Source organism: Vipera berus (assembly GCF_964194415.1).
Source record: "Vipera berus genome assembly, chromosome: 2".
Lineage (NCBI taxonomy): Eukaryota > Metazoa > Chordata > Lepidosauria > Squamata > Viperidae > Vipera > Vipera berus.
In genome coordinates this window covers 153827158-153847038 of record NC_138203.1, presented here as the reverse complement: position 1 = coordinate 153847038, position 19881 = coordinate 153827158, and the positions used below count along the sequence as shown (strand labels likewise).

The 19881-nt window shown below is 42.4% G+C and overlaps 2 protein-coding genes across 3 annotated transcripts; both read left to right on the top strand.

The window, feature by feature from the left end:
* The first annotated feature begins 639 nt into the window (after positions 1–639).
* DDX5 (DEAD-box helicase 5) lies at positions 640–6896 on the top strand. 2 transcript variants are annotated; one of them, XM_081321433.1, is made up of 13 exons: positions 640–757; positions 1946–2111; positions 2233–2329; positions 2415–2548; positions 2639–2704; positions 3100–3241; positions 3332–3492; positions 3624–3796; positions 3894–4004; positions 4396–4457; positions 4533–4592; positions 5751–5975; positions 6238–6896. In XM_081321433.1, the coding sequence occupies exons 1-13, from the start codon at positions 750–752 to the stop codon at positions 6609–6611; spliced, it is 1779 nt and encodes a 592-aa protein (XP_081177559.1). In that variant the 5' UTR covers positions 640–749; the 3' UTR covers positions 6612–6896. The 2 variants fall into 2 exon arrangements, with proteins under 2 accessions (XP_081177559.1, XP_081177558.1); XM_081321432.1 differs by having other exon boundaries at positions 642–781.
* Positions 6897–8643: 1747 nt separating this feature from the next.
* On the top strand, positions 8644–15308 carry POLG2 (DNA polymerase gamma 2, accessory subunit). Its single transcript, XM_081317058.1, has 8 exons — positions 8644–9442; positions 10716–10824; positions 10929–11034; positions 11614–11784; positions 11938–12078; positions 12543–12623; positions 14227–14327; positions 15111–15308. Exons 1-8 carry the CDS (start codon positions 8725–8727, stop codon positions 15274–15276), a joined length of 1593 nt encoding a protein of 530 aa, XP_081173184.1. The 5' UTR covers positions 8644–8724; the 3' UTR covers positions 15277–15308.
* The last annotated feature ends 4573 nt before the right edge of the window (positions 15309–19881 follow it).

Sequence of the window (19881 nt, the reverse complement as noted above, 5' to 3'; positions counted from 1 at the left end):
GTTCTGAGATATTCTTGATGTATATAGCAGTGTGATTCTTTTTAGGCTTTGTGTTGTTTGTGCTGTATTGGGTTGAGTGGTCAGGGACTTTTTGATACAAGTTGTGTGGAAATCCAGGATGCTCAGAGAGGCTCGAGTCGTACAAGAGGAGAAACGCTTCAAACTTTTGCTTATATTATTTAAGGCTCGTCTAGGCTAGGGAAAACGGCCCAAATCTCTCGAGATATACGAAATACACTAGGGTCTGAGCAACCGTGGGCAGCTCAAATTTTGAAATGAGTGGCCCACGAAGCGGAAAAGAGGCAAATGGGTGAAAGGCAAAGCCTTTTAAGCGAGTCCGAAATTACGGAGCTGGAGTGACGACATCGTGGGCTGAGCCTTTCCGTTCCTTGGAGATGCAAAAGGCAACTCTCCTCGCCAGCCGACCACCCAGCTCCCTCCAGCTCACCGAAGGGCGCCTGCTAATCTCAGAGGCTACAGCGCACGCGCCACTCGCGTCAAAGTCCCGCCTCCAAAGGAAAAGCGGAGAGAGCCCTTCGAAGAAGAATGCGTACGTAGAGCACAGAAGGGGGCGGGACCTTCAGTGACGTCAGGAGCCGGCTTCCCGACATTCGTGGCGGTGCCGGGTATATAACCGGCATCCGGCAGTTCAACCACTCCCCATTCAGTCGCCCTCGTCATCGGCTTCAATATTGCTTGCGGTCTTCTCGATCCCCGCTGTTAAGGCCCTGTTCGTCGCCGTCGTCAACATGCCTGGGTATTCCAGTGAGAGGGACCGCGGGTGAGCCGTGGGGCTCGGTTGAGTCGGCTCGGCCATCGCCGAGGCTCAGCCATTTCTTGTGCCGGGTGGGAAGCTGGGGCGTTAAAATGGCGGCGGAGGCTTAACGCGCCGTTTTGCCCGGCGCCACCGACGGCCGCGCGCCACGGGAAGGGGGGGGGCGTCGGTGTCCGAGGCCTCGAAGGAGAGCCGAGCCGAGCCGAAATCCTTGAAAGCCGCGGCCGGATGCTGAGGCCGCGGAGAGTCGGAGGGAAATGAGGAAGGGGCGAGGGAGAGCGGTAGGGTTTGGGGGCGGATGGACTGCGCTGGCGGGGAAAAAAGGGGCGAGGAGGTGCCGGAATGGAGGGGGAAGAAGAGGTGCGACTAAAAGCACCGTCTTCGCTGCCTTTCCGTCGAAAGCGGCTTCCTTATGTCTAAAAAAAATGGCTCCGGCTGTTTAATGGTTGGCCCCGCCATGCGGTGGCTGAGAGGAAAATCAAAATGCCGGCGGCGGCCGCTGCTGCCTCCGTCGTCGTCGTCGTCTTTGTTCTTCCTCTCCGCCTGCCTTCTCTCTTATCCCCGCCCCGGCCTTAAAATGGACGCGCCGCCGGAAAATGTGGCGTAGACGGAAAAAGACAAAAGAGGAGCCCCCCTGGAGCCGCTCGACCCGAATTCCCTTTTATGTGTGGGAGGGCGCAGCGCCGGCCGCCCCCTTCGTCCCCCGCCACCGCGTCTGTTTTGCGCCGCAGACAAAAGCGGAGCCTGGGGCAGCGGCTGATTTACTGGTGCCGAGGGGGCAACGATGCTTTCCGACATAGCGGTCGGGCTCTAGAAAAGCCTTTGGTATTCGCCGGCGCTTGCGCACAAACCTTTCTTCGCAGGCCGTGCAAGCAGCCTTTTTTACGAATCTCTTAAAGAAACCATCCTGTAGATTTCATAATTATTCCCGCCCACTTCAGAGTCTGACGCAGAGAGGGAGTGCCCAAATGCGTTTGTTTGGAAGATATTGTATAGTTTGGATTTATTCCTAGTTTCTCCAGTTGTGCTTTAAGGGCCCAGGGTGGATTAATTTTGAGGTTGGCGATAATAAACACCCAGTGCTATAATAAAAGTTTCATCTTGTAAAAACAGTATGGCTTAAGCTTTTAGGTAATTTTTTGTGTGTGTGTGTGTAATTTGCCATTGCAGGTTTGGTGGCCCTCGTTTTGGAGGAAGTAGAGGGGGATCTTTAGGAGGGAAGAAATTTGGAAATCCTGGAGAAAAGCTTACCAAGAAGAAATGGAATCTAGATGAGCTTCCCAAATTTGAAAAAAATTTCTATCAGGAACATCCTGATGTTGCCCGGCGTGCTATGGTATGGAAACTGCTTTTACTTACTTAACTTGTATTTTAAATTCTGGTAGTAAGATTGTACTCTAAAAGCAGTATTGATTCTTGTAAATGTTGTCCACTGAAACATTTTGCTATCTTTGCAGCAAGAGATTGAACAATATAGAGCAAGCAAAGAAATCACTGTTAAAGGCCATAACTGTCCCAAACCAGTTATGAATTTTTATGAAGCTAATTTTCCTGGTAAGAAAATATTATTGGTAACGTAGCCTAACAATTTTAAAGTAGATTTTTGGACTATTAATTAGACAGGTGCTTTGTCTTCTAGCAAACGTTATGGAAGTAATCCAGAGACAGAACTTTACAGAACCAACTGCAATTCAGGCACAAGGCTGGCCTGTTGCTTTGAGTGGACTAGATATGGTTGGCGTAGCACAAACTGGATCAGGGAAGACATTGTCTGTAAGTAATTACTGCAGTTCTTAATATATCTTAAATTAACAAACATATTGTTAAGATGATTAACAATTGTTCGTTCTCTTTTCTTAATAGTATTTGTTGCCAGCCATAGTACATATAAATCATCAACCGTTCCTAGAGCGAGGAGATGGACCTATTGTAAGTATTTGAACCTATGACCCTTATCTTGGGAAAGAGGGAGATGAAATTAGTTTTGATTATCCCTGCAATACAATATAATTTTTCATAGAATTAAGTTGAAATTTGGTTGTTTCCTAATGGGAAAATAAAATCAGTTAAATTTTAGCATTACCTTTTAAAATCAAACTATATTGGTATATTTAAAGGAATTTCTCTTAAATGAAGTAACATAACTTCTAGGCTGGAGTCAGTGAAATGGTTCAAATTATATTGATACTAAAATCCTATTGATACCAATGGGTTTATTTTTGATAGAACTAAGTCTAAATTTAGTGCTTGTGGCATTTAATATAACAAGTGGCAACAAGTTCAGTAATTTTGTCTTAATTTTGGATTTGGATTTCTCTCCATAGTGTCTGGTGCTGGCACCAACTCGAGAATTGGCTCAGCAAGTGCAGCAGGTGGCTGCAGAATATGGTAGAGCTTGCCGTTTAAAGTCTACTTGTATTTATGGAGGTGCTCCAAAGGGACCACAAATACGTGATCTAGAGAGAGGTATTAAAAAGGGACTATTTAGCAGATTTCTCCTAAAGATGATAGGAGAGTACAGAACTGTATATCCACCACATTTATTACTACTTTCAGGTGTGGAAATCTGCATTGCAACACCTGGTAGACTCATAGATTTTTTAGAAGCTGGCAAAACCAACCTACGGAGATGCACTTACCTTGTTCTTGATGAAGCTGACAGGATGCTTGACATGGGATTTGAACCTCAGATCCGAAAAATTGTCGAACAGATTAGAGTAAGTATAAATACTCATGTTTAATAATGTGCTGAATGATAGGAAATTCAGCCTTGGAATATGCTTGTTCCAGGTTTTGTAGGTAGCGACTGAAGTAGCTAATACATTCTTAACTATTAATTTACTTCTAGCCTGATAGGCAGACACTGATGTGGAGTGCAACATGGCCTAAAGAAGTTCGGCAGCTTGCAGAAGACTTCTTAAAAGAATATGTACACATCAACATTGGGGCATTGGAACTAAGTGCAAACCACAACATTCTGCAGATAGTGGATGTATGTCACGATGTAGAGAAGGATGACAAGTAAGTAAACTTGATTAATTGTCTTCATAGTGGTGGGATAGATTGGTTTTTATGTGGTAGTCAATTTTATCAATAAATTCTACTTTTATTGTGATAGGCTTATTCGATTGATGGAAGAAATTATGAGTGAAAAAGAAAATAAGACAATTGTGTTTGTGGAGACCAAAAGAAGATGTGATGATCTAACAAGAAAAATGAGGAGAGATGGGTAAGCTATACCTTTCTTTAAAATAAATTGAAGGAATAGGCTTTACGCCTGAATTAATCTCCTTCATCTACCTCTACTTTCGCAGTTCGCTCCTAATACAAATAACAGTCCTGTAGCCTTTCTCTAGCCTTATTGCCAGAAATCGGGTACTGAGAAAAGAGACCTAATTGGATACTGTGTGTCTTGCATAAAGCAGTACTGTCTTATTCTCTTTAAACAATGATTCTGCCAACACGGCAATTAGTTCCTGCACAAAATGGAATAATTTTTGGTATAGGAATCCTATACATTTATGACAGTGGCACTATCAGTGAGCTACTGGTTTGAGAAAGTATATATAATGTTAAATATAATTGTATATAATGGTATATAATGTTAAATATAATTACAGATGGCCAGCAATGGGTATCCATGGTGATAAAAGTCAGCAGGAGAGAGACTGGGTTTTAAATGGTGAGTAAAAAGGATAATAAACAATTATTCTGCAAAATACTTAGTGAAGCAAACTAACTTGGCCATTTCTTGCAGAATTCAAACATGGGAAGGCTCCTATTTTGATTGCTACAGATGTTGCCTCCAGAGGTCTAGGTTAGTACAACTCTAATCTTGGGCGATACACAGTTTTTTTTTAAAGAAAGTTAATTGCTTTCTTTAACCTCTGCGTTTTTCTAAGTTTTTTCACATAAAGGTGCAGTCTTTGTGGCAAGGCCTAGGCATGACTATCGGAGGACTCGAGGGGGATGGAGGACTAGTGGAAGTGATCGTCTGGACGCTTCCAGTCTGGTAGAGAGGTGAAAGTTGATCATTGTGTGCCAGTAATCTTCAAAAGGCAAAGACTAAAACTACGGTCCCATAAACTGTTCTCTCAAACGGTAGCTTCATTCACGGTTCACTTTTGCCCGGTTATTTCTACTGTTCCATGCTTTGCATGACTTGCCATGGTGCACTGCTGTTTAGTCTGTGTGCATATTGTTTGCTGTGGTCCGTGAGTCTTTGGATTTCAGTGAGTTTGCTGAAATGTTGAAGAATAATCAAACTTCAGTGGCCTGGTATTTTTCCCCCAACCTTTGAAATGGAGAGAGCAGCTTTAAAATGTACTGAGCCTTGAACAAATTGGTGAGTACTGGCACATGAAATTTGAAAGTCCACCTCTCATTTACAAGTTGGGGTGGGAAAGCAGTGGCTTTTCAAACCTGGAGTTCCTCCGTCACCTATACCCTAACCGTCATGTCGAGACCTGCCAGAGAGAGAGACACTCAAGTGAACGCTGGCTTCTTGGAAGCTCTTGCCTAGACGAGACACAGTGCATGAAAACAACTTGATGACCTTTCGGGGACAGGTATGTTTTTCTTGCAGCTGCGGTTAAAAGGTCTTGGCAAGATGAGCAGTGTGGCCCTCTTTTTGAGCTTCTGGTGCGTGGCAAGACCTCATGTTTAAAGTGAGGTCCTTGGGAGCACATGAAGAGGCTACTGTGAACTTATTGGTCCTACTGCAAGAAGCGTTCAGATGTCACTTGACTTGTAGGGGCACTCTGGTAAGGATTTAGATCATGGGATAAATTACAAAGAATTTCAGAGGGAACAGTGCATCGATACTCAATTTTTCTTTTTTCTTTTTGGAATAATTAACATTATTTTCAGCAGTTACCATCTTAAGATCTGTTACTATCTAACTTGCTTTTTCATCTGGCTGTTGTGGTGTGCAAAATTTTGTACATTGCTTTTGCTGCACTGCAACACTTTACAGATGTGGAAGATGTGAAATTTGTCATCAATTATGACTACCCAAACTCCTCTGAGGACTATATCCACCGAATTGGACGAACTGCCCGCAGCACCAAAACAGGCACAGCATACACATTTTTCACACCTAATAACATAAAACAAGTGAGCGACCTCATCTCTGTACTTCGTGAAGCTAATCAAGCAATCAACCCCAAATTGCTCCAGTTGGTTGAAGACAGAGGCTCAGGTAATCATGACTTACCTAACACTTTGATTCTTAATTGCCTTTTGGCTTAAATATTTCAGTGCCTGAAATAGAGATTTTTGGTAATGCTTGGCAAAGATAAATTTTTACTGCTTTAGCTGTACTATGTAAAATATGTTGAATCTAAGCACATTTATATCTGTTCAATGGGAAGGTAGTGTAAGCCTCCCAAGAAGAGCACATTTGGAGGAAGAAACTTGGGAGTAAGGGAAAATCCTGTTAATTTTGCTTTTTAATTTTGCAGGTCGTTCCAGAGGGGACCGACGTGACAGATACTCTGCGGGTAAAAGAGGTGGATTTGGTTTTAGAGAAAGGGAAAACTTTGAAAGAACCTATGGTGCAGTGGGCAAGAGAGACTTTGGAGCAAAAGCCCAGAATGGTGGCTTTGGTGCTCAAAGTTTTGGTAATGGAACTACCTTTGGTAACAGTTTTGGAGCAGCTGGCATGCAAGGTGGATTTAGGGCTGGCACTCCAGCCTATCAAAATGGCTATGACCAGCAGTATGGAAATAACATGGCAAACATGCACAGTGCAATGAACCAACAACAGTATACATACCCTACAACTGGTGGTACGCCAATGATAGGTTATCCAATGCCAGCAAATTATACCCAATAACTTAGTCTATTTAAATGTCTTGTTTTTCATAATTGCTCTTTATATTGTGTGTTGAGAAAAGATAGTTATTTAATATGGAACATGCAGAAAGGTCTGCAGTGCAGCAGTAACAATGGTGCACTTCCGCTATTTAAGTTGAATATTCTCTACATTCCTTGAATGATTTTTAGTTTTTTGTACTAGAAAATGCAGACTGTGTTTTCACAAAGTAAATGTACAGTGATTTGAAATAACAGCAACTGAAGGCATTGCATGGCCTTCTAATAAAGGTATTTCAAAACAGAATTTTCTTCTTGTTTGAGTGATCTATTTAGGCTAACTACAGCTAGTCAATGTTACAAAGGGCACAAATTTGATGTAGTGATTGAAATCTTTGGAAACCAAAGAAAGAAAGATCTCTTTCAAGCCTTTTGAGACTGACTGGGCAATTGTCAGATGGAGCTGAGCAGGCTACATGGGAAATAGACTGTTACTAAGCTAGTTGAACCTTCAACAAAGATAATTTTGGAGATTTATAACTGGGTTCCTGAATTTTGGGGAAGAATTCCAAGGGATACTAAACATTCTCATAAAAACTTAATACCTTTTAATAAAAGATGTCAATAGAAAAGATTCTACTATACTTTTGATTTTTTGTAGACTTAAACTGCTCTCCTATTGCAATGTAAACCCAGATTCCTGATATGGGCAGATTACAGCTTCAGATACTTAAATGTCTAAAATGGTTTTGGGAATTAGATATGTTCTAAATACAACATAAGGCTGACAAATGTGCCAAACACATGCACACATTCTAGAGATTTTGAGCCTTTTGAGTCAATGTTGACTCCTGTCTACCTAGATAAGTCTGCAGTTTTCTTGGCAACATTTTGGAAATGATTTGCCTATCTCCTAGGGCTGAGAAAGTGACTGGCCCAAGGCCCTCCAGCTAGCTTTATACATAAAAGCTAGGATTAGAACTCAAATCTCCCAGTCTATATCCTTGACCATTAGACTAAGGTGCTCTTAAATTATTTTAGGCTAAAATATCAAATATGTTAAGAAATAAACTTGTGCTTCAGGTAAATGTAAATAATTGAGTTGATATGTTTCAACTTGCCCATAATGGGATTATGTTGCATGATAGAAAGTTCCTCTGGCCTATTGAGTCAGTGATTGTGTCAATCCAAATCTTAGTTTGCACAGTAGGTTTCCAGGTGTTCAAGGAGATAAATGAATTCTTAAATAGTGGCAAATTCTTAAATAATAGTCATGGGGACAAAAATTGGCCTTCAGCATTCATTAGTTACTGAAGTATCATGAAAAACACCAAATAATAAAGTACACATTTTAAATATAAGTGAAATAAGATTCTGATACACATCACACATTTACATTTGCTAAATGTATTTGCAATACAGATACCAACTGCCGCTAAGTGACAATTGCTGGTCCCAGTTGCCATTGGTGAAGGCTACCCTGTACAGCACTTAAAAATTGGGTCACTTAGCTATGGCAGAAAATATTGTAAAATGGAGCACATTCATTTAACAACTGCCTTGCTTAATGGAAATTTTGGTCTCGATTGTCCTAAGTCGAGGACTTCTTATATTGCAATACACTGCCTTTCTTTGTAAAAAAAAAAAGTGCAGGAACTCACATCACCCAACCTGCCTTGCCTACCCTATAAGGTTTCCATCCAAAAAGTGCTGGAACTCCTGGCAATACGGTAGATAAAAGTCTGAAGGCCAATCCAACATAAAATTGCTCTGTGAAATACTCGTGGCCTTCCGCCACGAGGCTTCTTAGTCAAAACAATCAGGATCGTAGTTTCCTTTAAGCGTCTTGAATTAACTGGACGAGGGCATATGGCGAATATCATTCAAATCTCACTAATTTGTGAGATTTTAAGATTAGAGCCCTGCGGAAAGCCGAAGGAAGACAAACCTTAGGCAGCCCCAGGCAGCATGGCTAACAGCGAAGGATGCCGGGAGTCGTAGTTCATCATCACCCGAAAGGCTTTGCGGTCTCGTCAGTGTTGCCACTGACGGGAGAGGAGAGATGCACCGGCGCACTCCCGCCGGGCGAAGCGGCGCGTGCGCATTTCAATCAGTTTCCCGAAGACGTTTCATACATGTGGCTCGGGCGTTGCTCCCGGTGGGGCTGCTTGTGCCTTGCAAATTCCGGCGTTTCCGTAACTCGCAGCGGCGGACGCGGCTCCGGTTGCCCCGTATCTGGGAGGCGGCTCAGTTTTCTCCACAGGCGCTCCCGAAAGAGGCGGAGAGAGAGGCAGCCAGGAACCCCGGGGTGGGAGCAGCTCGACAGCCTGAAGCTGCTGGCGGGGAGCCGCGCAGCGCCGTCGCAGCTTTTCCGGGGCTCCGCCGTTCCCTCGGTGGCCCAGTCGCGCCTCTGCCTATCTTCAAGCAGCAGCAGCAGCGGCAAGAGCAGCCGCGACCACGCGGGCGAGGAGTGCGTCGAAACAGCCTTGGCTGCTTGTCAGAGGCGGCATTTCCTCCGAGGAGGGCGAGAAGGCGGCCAGCAGAGCTGGGCTTCTTACCTGCGAGGGGACCACCCGGCCTTCGGGCCTCTGGGGGTGGCGCTGAAGAAGAACCTGGCCGCGCAGTGGTGGGAGGCCGTGGTGGTCTTTCGGGAGCACGTGCTGGGCGTGGAGAGCCCGGCTCGACTCGGCCCCGCTGCTGACCACGGGCCCCTGGGGGAGGCCCTGCGCCTGGTGCATCCGCGCACCGTCGGGGAGACCTTGCAGGAGGCGGGATCGGACGGAGAGCAGCCGCTCGCCGCCTTGCAGAAAATGTTAGCCCGATCTGGGATGCTTCGCGACAACCACCTTCACGGTAGGATGTCACTACTTCTGCAGATAGTTACTTCTGGTCGGGGGGGGGGCGGGCGGGCGGAAAGGCCTGTAACGCGGAAGTCAGAGGGGAAATCAGAATGGAGATGTGGATGCCATTTGCAGTAGATCACCAATAACGTCTCTCAGGGTCGGGCATGCGATGATAGCAGCTCTTATAATATACCACAAATAAGCAAACTTACAAAATTGAATGCCTCCTTAAGTAACACCAGCTGCCTGCAATTAGTGCAGGTTCGCGTCCCACCAGGCTCAAGGTTGACTCAGCCTTCCATCCTTCCGAGGTAGGTAAAATGAGGACCCAGATTGTTGGGGGCAATTAAGCTGACTTTGTAATAATGCCGCTTGGGGTGTGTGTGTGTGAAAGCCCTAATAAGCAGGCATATACATAGAATGAAGGCTACTGCTAAGCTTGTAAGCCGCCCTGAGTCTTCGGAGAAGGGCGGGATATAAATGGAATTAAAATAAAATAAATATAAATGAATCTGTGAACAGGCTGCACTCTGTTGACCCTTGTGTGTCAGGAAATGTTGGAATATGTGGAGTTTGGGCAGATGTGTCTGTAAGGTAAAATGAGTCTAATGGCATGTGGGGATGAGCTTGGGAGACAGGAGGAAGAGCTGCAGCCTAGGCGTTCCTGATACATGAAATCTGAATCCAAAGGATTGGTGGGAATGGAGAAAGTATCTCAAAAAAGAGAAAGTACTCCCTAGCTTTTGGGGGAGTAAAAAGGAGGGACAGGGGAGGTACTTTCACTCTTGCAAGATTCTGTAACTGTATAATAAAGGTTGTGTTAGTATTAGCGGTTGGTGCTACTTGTCTGCGCTACCACAAAGTGGAGACAGTAGATGATAAAAACGCATAAGTGTGCTGCTACTTTTCCACATGGAAAGGAGGAACTTGCATTATGTCATTATGAACATTTTGCTGTTTTGGTGTGTGTGTGGTTAGTTAGTTGCCTAATTCAGTACTTCTATGTTTTTATGGTTATGTGACTGTTGTATTCCTATGCTTAGTTTAAATTTTCATTTAATGGTACAGAGATGGCACTGTAGTTATTAATTGAAAATGCAGGTATGTTAAGTGTTATGTCGGAGATTAGATCATTATATGGTATAATCAAGCATGCGATTTTATGAGACATTTACATCACTGCATAGCATATTTGCATATAATCATCCACAGGCTGTTTCTCTTCTGGATAAATGAAATTGTCCTGAAATATTGTAATAATGTTTATTAATTTATGTTGATAGGTGCTTTAGAGCATTATATTGATTGTCTGGAATTGGTAAACCAGAGACTGCCTTTTGGAATTGCACAAGTAGGAGTATGTTTTCATCCAAATGACACAAATCCTATGAGGTACAGTAATCCAGATTCCTAAATTCTTTTTTGTAGATATGTTCCCTTTTCTGGAAGATAAACAACTTGCTTATTTATTTACCTCTTCTTGGTATTCTTTAAAGAACAGGTGAAAGGACAATGGCATCCCTTGTTTGGTACAGCTCTGCCAGAACAGCTGGGCAGTGGCTTGGCTATTGGTTACGTCAGCGGCTCCAGTGGTGGAGAAAGGTATTTAGAGAGATCTTACCTATATTAGATGTTAAAATTATCAAAATATTGAATAGTTCCTCTGAAAAAACTGCTGTTAAGTTGAAAGTAAAATAGATATTTTTACATTTAATTAATTCAGCTCACTGCTTTAAATGCTAATTTAATGGTAACCGAATTGCTTTTCTTCTGAGTAGTTAAGAAAACCAGCAACTGCAAATCAAAAGATTCAGTTTCTATAGGTAACAGTCCAAAATTAATTTGAAATTTAAACAGAAAAATTTCAAATGATTTTTAAAAACACTTTTTCACAAATACTTTGGGGGATGTTAAGATACGTTTTTACAACTTGTTAGAATTAGGATAATTTTTCCCATATCAGCAAAAATTGCAGTCTGTGTCTGTATAGTATGGCTCTGGGGTATACGTTGTTTCCTAACCATATTTTTCAAAATGAACATGTACTTATTTTCCAAGGTGAAAAGCATACCGTTTTCCGTTTGTTGAGAATGAAGATAAATATTTGTAGTCTTAAATTTGGGTGTACCTGGAATATACTTAGTCTGTAAATCCCTGCATATTTATGTTACTTTTTAATAGTTTGCCACAAGCCCATCCAACTTCAGCAGCGGCGCTTGCAGTGAAGAAGGAAGAAAAGGAAACAATCTGTATTATAATTTTCCCTGGGGGAAGGAAACAATAGAAACTCTGCAAATGCTGGGAGATAATGAACTATTACAAATGTATCCAGGAAACGTATCAAGATTGTATGTAAGTTTTATTAAACTCTTTGGTGCTGTTGCTAGGTAGGCACCGTCACTTTTTTTTGTACCATCCCTTTTGATGTAATATGAGCAGCATAGGTGATAATGCTGAAATGTGGGCACATTTAACTGAATGCACATTTTGATATTTTTTCTTCAGGGTCGAGACGGGCGAAAGCATGTTGTTCCTCATGTCCTCTCTGTGAACGGCAATTTGGACAGTGGAGTTTTAGCGTACCTCTATGATAGCATGCAAGTGTCTGAAAATGGCTTGACCAAAAAGAAAGCTCTGCAGAGAAGGGTGATTCATATTCCTAAATTAAATTAAATCAATGCCAATGGAAGCTGAGCATAAGATTCTTCCCTTGCAATTGTATTCAGAAAATGTGTTTAACACTGTTCCTGTTTTGAGTCTTTTCATTTGGAGAATTAAAGATTCTATTGCTGTAAATTTGGAAACTATAAATGTAGTTTGCATTGCTTTTGGTGGGTTGGATATAGAAACTTCCCATAAGGAAACTGTGATCTTTGACCCTTTCCCCATCTACTGTATGTGTGACTCTTCTTCCTCCCCCCTCGAATTCTGAAGATTGAAGGCATGGAGAAACAACCACTGGAGATTGCAGAGGGACTAAGCAAGTATCACCTTCATTTTTCCCAGCAGGAGTATTCTGAGATGAGGAAGCTAGCTTTAAGAACTGTCCTTCTCTTCAAATATTTGCAATTGTTATTTTTACGTTATTTTTCAAAAATGTTTTATTTCAGGTCCTAAAACTTCATCCATGTCTGGCACCCATCAGAGTAGCTTTGGATATGGGAAGGGGCCCAACAGTCGAGTTGAGGCAGGTGAGCTATCACAGCAAGATTTTTTAAATAGCTTTTATGTCTCTCTATTTGAACAAAAGCAGCTGATTTTTTTTTAAAAAAAAACACTTTCCATCTAACTGTTTTGGCCAAGCGCTAAAGATAAAAGATAAAAACCCTTCCCCAAGAAAAAAAGTAGCCAGAATCTACATTCAATGCTGGGTTGTTTCCAGGAAAGTATAATGTAACAATAGGGCAGATTTAATTTATACACATTAAAGGAAACAACTTCAGTATATGTAGCTTTTCTGTACTTATTGTTGGGTCAAGGGTTCTGCTGTGCAGAGGAGAAATATTTTTGATCCACCAATCTGTTAACATGCCTAACACTGAAGCTAGTATCTATGGAAGTTAGGTCTGCACTAGAAAAAAGGTAAAAGGTAAAGTTTCCCCCGCACATGCGTGCTAGTCGTTTCCGACTCTAGGGGCCGGTGCTCATCTCCGTTTCAAAGCCGAAGAGCCAGCGCTTGTCCGAGGACGTCTCCGTGGTCATGTGGCCGGCATGACTAGACGCCAAAGGCGCACGGAATGCTGTTACCTTCCCACCGTAGTGGTCCCTATTTTTCTACTTGCATTTTTACGTGCTTTCGAGCTGCTAGGTTGGCAGAAGCTGGGACGAGTAACAGGCGCTCACTCTGCTACGCGGCACTCTGGTTTCAACCCGCCAAACTGCCGACCTTTGATCGATGTCCTTTGGTACTGAGTCACTATAAAATTATGTGAGAATAGGAAAACTGGACAGAAAATCTCCATTCTGCTCTTAAGTTCACCAGGGTTATAAAGATTGTTCTATTAAGCTTCTGTACCAGTTGGCATGCTGCATTTGGTCACACAGGGTTTAAATTTGGGGCATCTAATATGGAAAATAAGTAATTAAAATAAATTGAATATAATTTGTATTATTAAAAAATAAATCTTAAGTAAATGGACAGATTGTTTAGCTCAATCCCACTCATAACAGCTGAATATTTCTGAGGATCTATGTGGTAAGCAGGGTGATGGACCACATAATCTGAGGTCATTTCCAATTTTGTGATTCTGATTGAACAGGCAGCATAAGATTTTGATCCATTTTTAAAAATCTTCTGATTGCTTCTGGAAAGCTTTTACCCCTGTAACACCTTTGCAACGTTTTTGGCTTCTTGGCTACCTCAAATAAAGAATTTCTCTCTATAATTCTGTTCAGTATTAGTGTAGGGTAAACCTACATTCAATATTAGAAGTGCATCATATTATATAAATATTGTATGAAAACTCCTGAATCGTAAGAAAATGTCTAATAAAATAGGACCCACTTTACATGGATGGGAGTTCAGAGCACCAAGCTCTTAGACCTAGCAATGCTAATAAATCTTAAATAATTACACAAAAAATAGTTTAGATGCTGAATTTTGCAAACAATGTAGAAAATTAAAAATAAAATGTATTGGAAGAAATGATCCAAAGTTAGCCATAAGGATATTTTTTCTTTTCTCTTTCACCCAGAAAGTATCATGTATTTAAATCTCCTTACTGCCAGATATAAACTTTTCTATCATTACAGTCTTTTCGTTTAATGATTGAAGAAAGTTTTTTCCCCCCAAAGGTGTGCCAAGAGTTGTTCAAGGAATTGTTAGAAAATGAGATTACTGTTTGGCCTGGCTATCTTGAAACCATGCAATCCTCTTTGGAGCAGCTTTATACAAAGTAAGGAGGAGAAAAGGGGCATAATTCAGAATTTAATGTTGAGAGGTAAATGTGGAAAATGCATAATATTGACAAGTTGTTAAATTTGCTCAAAGTCTTTTTGAGCAAACCAATTAACCTTAAGATACCAAAAAATGATGGCTGCATTTATTTGTAAGTTGAATTTAATCATATGCCTTAACATACAGTTTAGTGAGCTGAAAGAATAAATAAGTAGCATAATTGTGGTTTATCGGATAAATCACACTTGGATAAGTTCCCACTTAAATCAGATTTATACAAAGTACTTTATGGTTTAGAGTGAAATACAAGTCCATCTACTGTTTAGGTCTTGAAAATTCAGGACTCCATTTGAAAAGTAAGCAATTATTTGTTAAATTAAATTTAAAAGGAATTTAGAAGATGTAAATGGATCATATCTACTCTCTAATTCATTAGTCCCCAACCTTTGTGGCTTGGCGGCCCAGCAGGCGGGAGGGGAACTAGGCTGCATGAGTGGCGGACTGGCGCACTCGGCATGCACATGCAGCTTGACTTGTGCAAGTTGAGCACGCGTGTGTGCATGCATACCCACCGCTCATGCAAGTCAAGCTGTGCATGCGTGCTGGTCCGCTGCTCGTGCACTCGGTTCTGAATAGGTCACAGCAGAGTAGTGGACTGCAGCCTGTGGGTTGGGGACCCCTGCTCTAATTGATTCTGAAAATACGCTTTCCTACTATACATGCCTGATGCTGCTGTTGCAAACACTGGATAGTAACTCTTTGTTCTTATTCCTGTTGATAGGTATGATGAAATGGGCGTGCTCTTCACAGTCCTGATCAGTGATGCCACACTAGAGAATGGGCTGGTGCAGTTGCGAAGCAGAGATACTACTTTGAAAGAAACGATGCATATATCTAGATTAAAGGACTTCTTAATCAAATACATGTCTGCAGCTAAAAATACTTGATTTTTTTAAAATAAAGGCAATTTTGAACCTTTCTTTCTGAATGTTGACACTTCTTTACCATGGGTCATACAATATAAGTCAGAATATATCTTCTCTAATATGTAGTTCTGTTTGCTGGGATATGCATTCTTTCCATATGAGAAGGGAAGGTAAAGCAGACAAAACCTTTCATGTGTAGAATTACGATTGTGAGTTCATAATATTACAGAACTATGTCTAACAGAAATAGAAATAATATGTTAACATTCCATTTCCAAGTTTAAGAACTTGGTGGTTGTTTTTTTTTTAAAAAAATAGTATTTCAAAGGTTCAATATTGTTTTTCTCTAATTTGGATTTAAAGAGAAATTGGGATGTTAAGGGCATCTTATCATCTGAAGAAGGATCATTTAAGCCTATATTTAAATCAAAATGTTCTTTTTGCCCATTTTCAACAACAGTATACATAAATGGCATTTCCAAAAGCTTGAAAGCATACTAATATAGGAAGTTGGTGTCATATGTTTCAGTGTCCACGTTGCTCTTCAATAAAAACAGAACTTCACCTTGGAGCCAAATTGCCAAGGAACAATAAATAATGCTGAACTTCAGAACTGAACAGAAAAGACCTGATCAGTTCTTGGTTGTTGTATCTCAACAGAACTGACATCAAATCAAAGACATAAAATAAGGGGCATTAGCTTTTTTAAAATGTGACATGTTATAAGTAGTGAAGAACTTTCTAGAAATTCAGTATCAATGAGCAATTGGAAGAGCCTGTTTAGCTTGGAGAAACAAGTGGCAATCCTGCTTCATAAGACAGACTCGGTATCTTTATATAATGAATTATATAATTATTCACTCAATTCATTATATAATGAATTATATAATTATTCACTCAAAGTGAATGGGAAAAAAGCCCACTGATTTATAAGGGAGCCTCTGAAAGGATCCCTCAGAAACCAGTTGGCTTTGACTTCCCTACACCAGTTATAAGTAATCTTTTATCTTCTGGTTATTTTGGAATTCAAATGAACTCTGAAAGCCTGTGTTCAACCCTGTCTTCCCAGTCCATGCAGACAACCAACAAATCTTATTTAGTGAGCAGATAAACAAACCTGTGAGTAGGGCAGGTGGCTTAATTTCCCATAGGAAAATTCTGATAAAGGAGAGAAAAGGAAGGCTAATGAGCTGCCAAAAGACGACTGCCTTGAAAATTCTGAGAACAACTTAGATGGAAAAGGCAAGGTGGCCGAGACATGGATCTAGACAGTGGTGGCTGTTGAAGATTTGTTTAAAGTGTAATGCTGAACAGTAAGTGAATTGGATAGGACAGGTTTATCTTGGTGAGGGCTCTTCCAGGGCAATTCAGGAGAAAATTGCTGAAGGGAATTGCTATGTGAGTTCCAGAAGAAGACTTGTTGAAGGTGAACAGGAAGATCATGCCTGGCTTTCGCGAGTGATTCCCCTGTTGCAGGAGGTGACAGAAGATAAGGCATTCTACCAGTCATCTAGGAAGGAAGCCTGTACTAGTCTTAAAGAAAGTCTGACCTGTAGATACGTAGGTATTCTTGCCTGTTTCCATCATGGCATTCTTACGTGACTTGACCAAACAATATAGTTCTGAATGTTATATATCTTGCACATTTTTGTCATTTTTCATCTTCTTTCTCTTAACTCTTACTGTAATCCTTGAGAGTAAACTAGAATGGTTCAAAACGTGTTTGCTACCAACATTTTTCGGTATTGTGAAAAATGGGATTCTGGGGACCGCATCAATGTTTAGATACTTATTCCGATGTTAGATTGTCTGCTGTGTTGTACAGATAAAGAGTGACCAAAAAAAAGGAACTAAAGAATAATTTAAAAATTCATCCTTGTCGTAAAAAGGAATCACTCTTATCTACAGATGACTTCTGCATAGATTACGGAACTGTCTTCAGTGTCACTCACTGGAACAGAAACAGGTAAATTTTAAAAATGTTATCACACTGAGGAGAGACTCCCAAAAATAACTCTTAAAACTAAATAACACGACTTAGATCTATGCTTACTGGTAGAAGATTGTGACAAATTGCTATCATTGTACCTGGATAAATCAGCTATAAAGCTGATACCTGTCCAGTCAGAAAACTGATTGGTGCATGTCCATTGCACTGTTAAAAGTTGTGTAATTTGCATTGGGACATACTGGTGATTCAGGCCTACCTCTCCTAGCAGGGAATAGGTCTGCAGCTGTACTGAACTGGAACTGGTATTTGGAAGTCTCACTGAAATCAATGGCACTCACTTCTGAGGTAAATAGAATGACCTCGCAACATTTCAGAAATAGACCTCACTTTCAACCAATAACAGTTGGTAGAGCAACAGAAAGGAACCTGTAGTTTTTCAGACTGCTGAACTACAACTCACTGAATTTCTCACTATTGGCTATTTTAGTTGTGGTTGCCAAGAGTTGCAGTTGGAAAACCAAAACCAAGTTTTGCATCCAATTCTAGGGAACTACAGATATTGTTTTATTTTAGTACCATTATGTGCTCTGCATTTTAATTACATTGCTTCACACCCAAATGATTTATCTCATGTATATCCTGAGTGTGTGTAAGCTAGTAGTTGAAACAGCAAGGAGCTCTCTTGCTCTGATATGTCTTTTTTCATTATCTTTTCTAGGAAGCAATGATATGTTCCTGTTTAGGTAGGCAGCACCATCTAATATGACTGCAATTATTGGCTAGTTTCACCAGCCCAAATATAAATAGACCAATCTCCGACCCTTTTAGCTTTCCATAAAGCTCTTAAAAATCTGGCTATGCTGTTTAGCCTGGGGTGCTACATGCCTTCTGGCTATATTGTTAACAGGCCAGACATTTTGCTTTAGTATCCACTTCAAATTAGACGTTTTAAAGTTTTTACTGTTCTAGTGCTTTTTACTCTTTTTATTGTCTTAACGTTTTATAAACGTTTATAAACGTGACTTCAACCTGCCTTCACTGGAAGGGTCGTCTGAGTTAGCTCGGGAGTTCATGGCCTCCATGACGGCCATGGGCCTGACCCAAGTTATTGAGGGCCCGATCATACTCTCGACCTGGTGTTCCTATCTGGACAGTGGCTGGATGATCTGGGACGGGGTTCACCAACCATTGCTCCCCTGTCATGGTCAGATCATTACCTCCTGCGGCTGGTCTTCCGTTATGCCACCCCCCGCCGCTGGGCTGCGGAACCGACCAGGTGGTTCCGCCCCAGGCGCCTAATGGACCTGGAACGGTTCCAGAGGGCGCTTGGGCCTATACCCATCACCCTTACCCACAGCCCAGTCGATGTCCTGGTGGATGCCTGGGAAAGGGCGGCCGCCGGGGCACTTGACTGTGTTGTACCCTTGCGACCTCTGACCCGGCGCAGATCCCGTTGGGCTCCATGGTTCTCTATGGAGCTCCGGGAGATGAAGCGTCGGAGACGGGGTCTAGAGAGCGGTTGGAGGTCCAGCCGATCCGAATCTGACCGATTGCAGCTAAGAACCTTTATAAGGTCTTATCTTGCGGCAATAAGGATGGCAAAGTCTAACTACTTTGCTGCCCTTATCGCGTCCACAGATAATCGCCCGGCCGCCCTGTTTAGGGTAACTCGCTCCCTCCTTAATCAGGAGGTGAGGGAGGATCCCTTACGGGGATGAGCCGAGGAGTTTAGTCATCATCTGGCGGACAAAATCGCTCAGATCCGGACCGGTCTGGACTCTGACTGGGCAGAGTCTGATGTGGAGGAATCAGACGGTCTTGAGCATGTTATCTGGACTGAGTTCGATCCTGTTTCCCCTGATGATGTGGACAGGATCATGGGGAGGCTGAGCACCACCACCTGTTTGTTGGATCCGTGCCCCTCCTGGCTAGCTTATGCGGCCCGGGAGGGTACACGAGGCTGGTTCCACGCAGTAATAACTGCTTCTTTGAAGAAGGGTGTCTTCCCTGCCGCCTTGAAGGAGGCGGTGGTGAGACCCCTCCTCAAGAAGCCTGCCCTGGACCCGGCTGTTTTAAATAACTATCGTCCAGTCTCCAACCTTCGCTTTTTGGTGAAGGTTGTTGAGAGTGTGGTGGCGCATCAGCTTCCTCTGTTCCTGGAGGAAACTGATTATCTGGACCCGTACCAATCGGGTTTCAGGCCCGGATACAGCACAGAGACGGCATTGGTCGCGCTGGTGAATGATCTCTGGAGGGCTCGGGACAGGGGTTGTTCCTCTGTCCTGGTCCTATTAGATCTCTCAGCGGCTTTTGATACCATCGACCGTGGTATCCTACTGCGGCGTCTCAGGGGGTTGGGAGTGGGAGGCACCATTTTACGGTGGTTCTCCTCCTATCTCCTGGGCCGTTCGCAGTCGGTGTTGACGGGAGGGCAGAGATCCGCCCCGAGGCCTCTCATTTGTGGAGTTCCTCAGGGGTCGGTTCTCTCGCCCCTCCTGTTCAACATCTATATGAAGCCGCTGGGTGAGATCATTCGTGGTTTCGGGGTGGGGTATCATCAGTACGCTGATGATACCCAACTTTTTCTTTCCACCCCGAACCAACCCAGCGATGCCCTCGCTGTGATGGCCCGGTGCCTGGAGGCGGTCCAGGTCTGGATGGGGAGAAACAGGCTT

What these genes read in the sequence shown, in the direction of transcription:
- DDX5 (XM_081321432.1), top strand. Translation starts at nt 750, where the DNA reads ATGCCTGGGTATTCCAGTGAGAGGGACCGCGG. An exon ending in GATGTAGAGAAGGATGACAA is followed by an intron (nt 3,797 to 3,893) that starts GTAAGTAAACTT and finishes TTATTGTGATAG; the next exon opens with GCTTATTCGATTGATGGAAG. An exon ending in GAGAGACTGGGTTTTAAATG is followed by an intron (nt 4,458 to 4,532) that starts GTGAGTAAAAAG and finishes CATTTCTTGCAG; the next exon opens with AATTCAAACATGGGAAGGCT.
- POLG2 (XM_081317058.1), top strand. Translation starts at nt 8,725, where the DNA reads ATGTGGCTCGGGCGTTGCTCCCGGTGGGGCTGCTTGTGCCTTGCAAAT. An exon ending in AGAAAGCTCTGCAGAGAAGG is followed by an intron (nt 12,079 to 12,542) that starts GTGATTCATATT and finishes GTTTTATTTCAG; the next exon opens with GTCCTAAAACTTCATCCATG. An exon ending in CAACAGTCGAGTTGAGGCAG is followed by an intron (nt 12,624 to 14,226) that starts GTGAGCTATCAC and finishes TTCCCCCCAAAG; the next exon opens with GTGTGCCAAGAGTTGTTCAA.